Below are 1,257 nucleotides of genomic sequence, written 5' to 3'. Positions count from 1 at the left end.
CTAGTATTGACGTTGCTGGTAGACCTGGCCTTGCTGCGCATAAGGCGAATTCGGATAGTTGGGATAGCTGTTCATCTGGGTGCTGCTTTGCGGGTAGACCATACCGCCTTGTGGCTGCCCGTATTGTCCTTGAGCATGACCATCTGCAGATTGGTAGCCAATAGGGGGGAGCGATGGCCGAGCTCCGTTTTGCTGATAGCCTTGTCCCGGGACTGGATGTGCTTCTCCCGGTGCACCGTCCACTTGATTAGCTTGCGCAGCGGCCCTCTGGCGTTCCTCTTCTTGCTTGCGCGCGTTCTCTTCTTCCTTCTTGCGAGCCTTCCACTCCTTGCGGATCTCCTTGAATTCTACATGAAAACGTCAGTCAAGCTCAATGGCCAGTAGCAGGGGCCTGAAAAAAAAGGAAAGGGCGAAAGATGGAGCTTTGTAACTTTGTGCTCACCTTCTGGAGTTCTCTTGGTTCCATGTGACTGCATCGTCACGTGCGCATTCAAATGATTCAATGTTCCATACGCTTTTTCGCATCCATTCCACCCGCACTTGTACATTCGCTCGATCTCTTCATACCTACGGCGCGGTCGCTTGTGCTGCTGCGCACCCGGGATAGGTACAAACGAGTACACCTGCGCAGACGAATTTGTTAGAACCAGCAGATGTCTCCATTTGGGAGGAATAAGGCGACCGGCAACATACCTGACCAGAACGCGACGCAGCTGAAGTCTGAGGCGGGCCTTGGACACCTGGTCCAGGGTGAGGATAGGGCGCGGGCATGCCGTGTTGTGGTGGATAACCGCCCCATTGCTCGTGCGGTGGTCGCTGCGGCATGTAAGGAGGGTGTTGGGGCTGGTACGCGTGCTGCATGTCCTGTCCTTGCGGGTAAGGCGAATAAGGAGGGTAGGTCGGGCTGGCTTGCGAAATCGAGGGATCTATAGGCACATCCGAGTTAGATCTCACATGGTGGGAGCTTGCAGCTGGATTGCCATTGGGTGCTCCTTCTGGCAGGGACTTTGACGGACTTGTTGGTTGTGCCATTGTTCCAACAGCACCTGGATGGTGAGGTGCTTGAGGGTATTGACTGTAGCGCAGATGCTCTGGAGGGAACCCCGACGAACGCGCCGACGACGGAGTCAGGCCGTAGTCCGACTGCGGTGTGTTGTTGCTCGAGATGGTTGCAGAGCGCGGGTCTTGCGTGGCGTAGGTCGCGACAGACGACTGATCTATTGACACAAATTTTTGGTTCTCTTAGAGCTTGCTCGC

The 1,257-nt window shown here is 55.4% G+C and overlaps 1 protein-coding gene across 1 annotated transcript; it reads right to left on the bottom strand.

Moving 5' to 3' along the window:
* Z519_07486 (uncharacterized protein) lies at window positions 1-1,032 on the bottom strand (the record flags this gene model as incomplete). The annotated part of the gene is made up of 3 exons (XM_016765220.1): window positions 1-347; window positions 443-623; window positions 694-1,032. 3 exons carry the CDS (start codon window positions 1,030-1,032, stop codon window positions 1-3), a joined length of 867 nt encoding a protein of 288 aa, XP_016618189.1.
* Between the last annotated feature and the right edge of the window lie 225 nt (window positions 1,033-1,257).

The sequence above is a fragment of the Cladophialophora bantiana genome, assembly GCF_000835475.1.
Source record: "Cladophialophora bantiana CBS 173.52 unplaced genomic scaffold supercont1.11, whole genome shotgun sequence".
Taxonomy (NCBI): Eukaryota; Fungi; Ascomycota; class Eurotiomycetes; order Chaetothyriales; family Herpotrichiellaceae; genus Cladophialophora; species Cladophialophora bantiana.
This window is presented reverse-complemented; position numbering and strand designations above follow the sequence as displayed.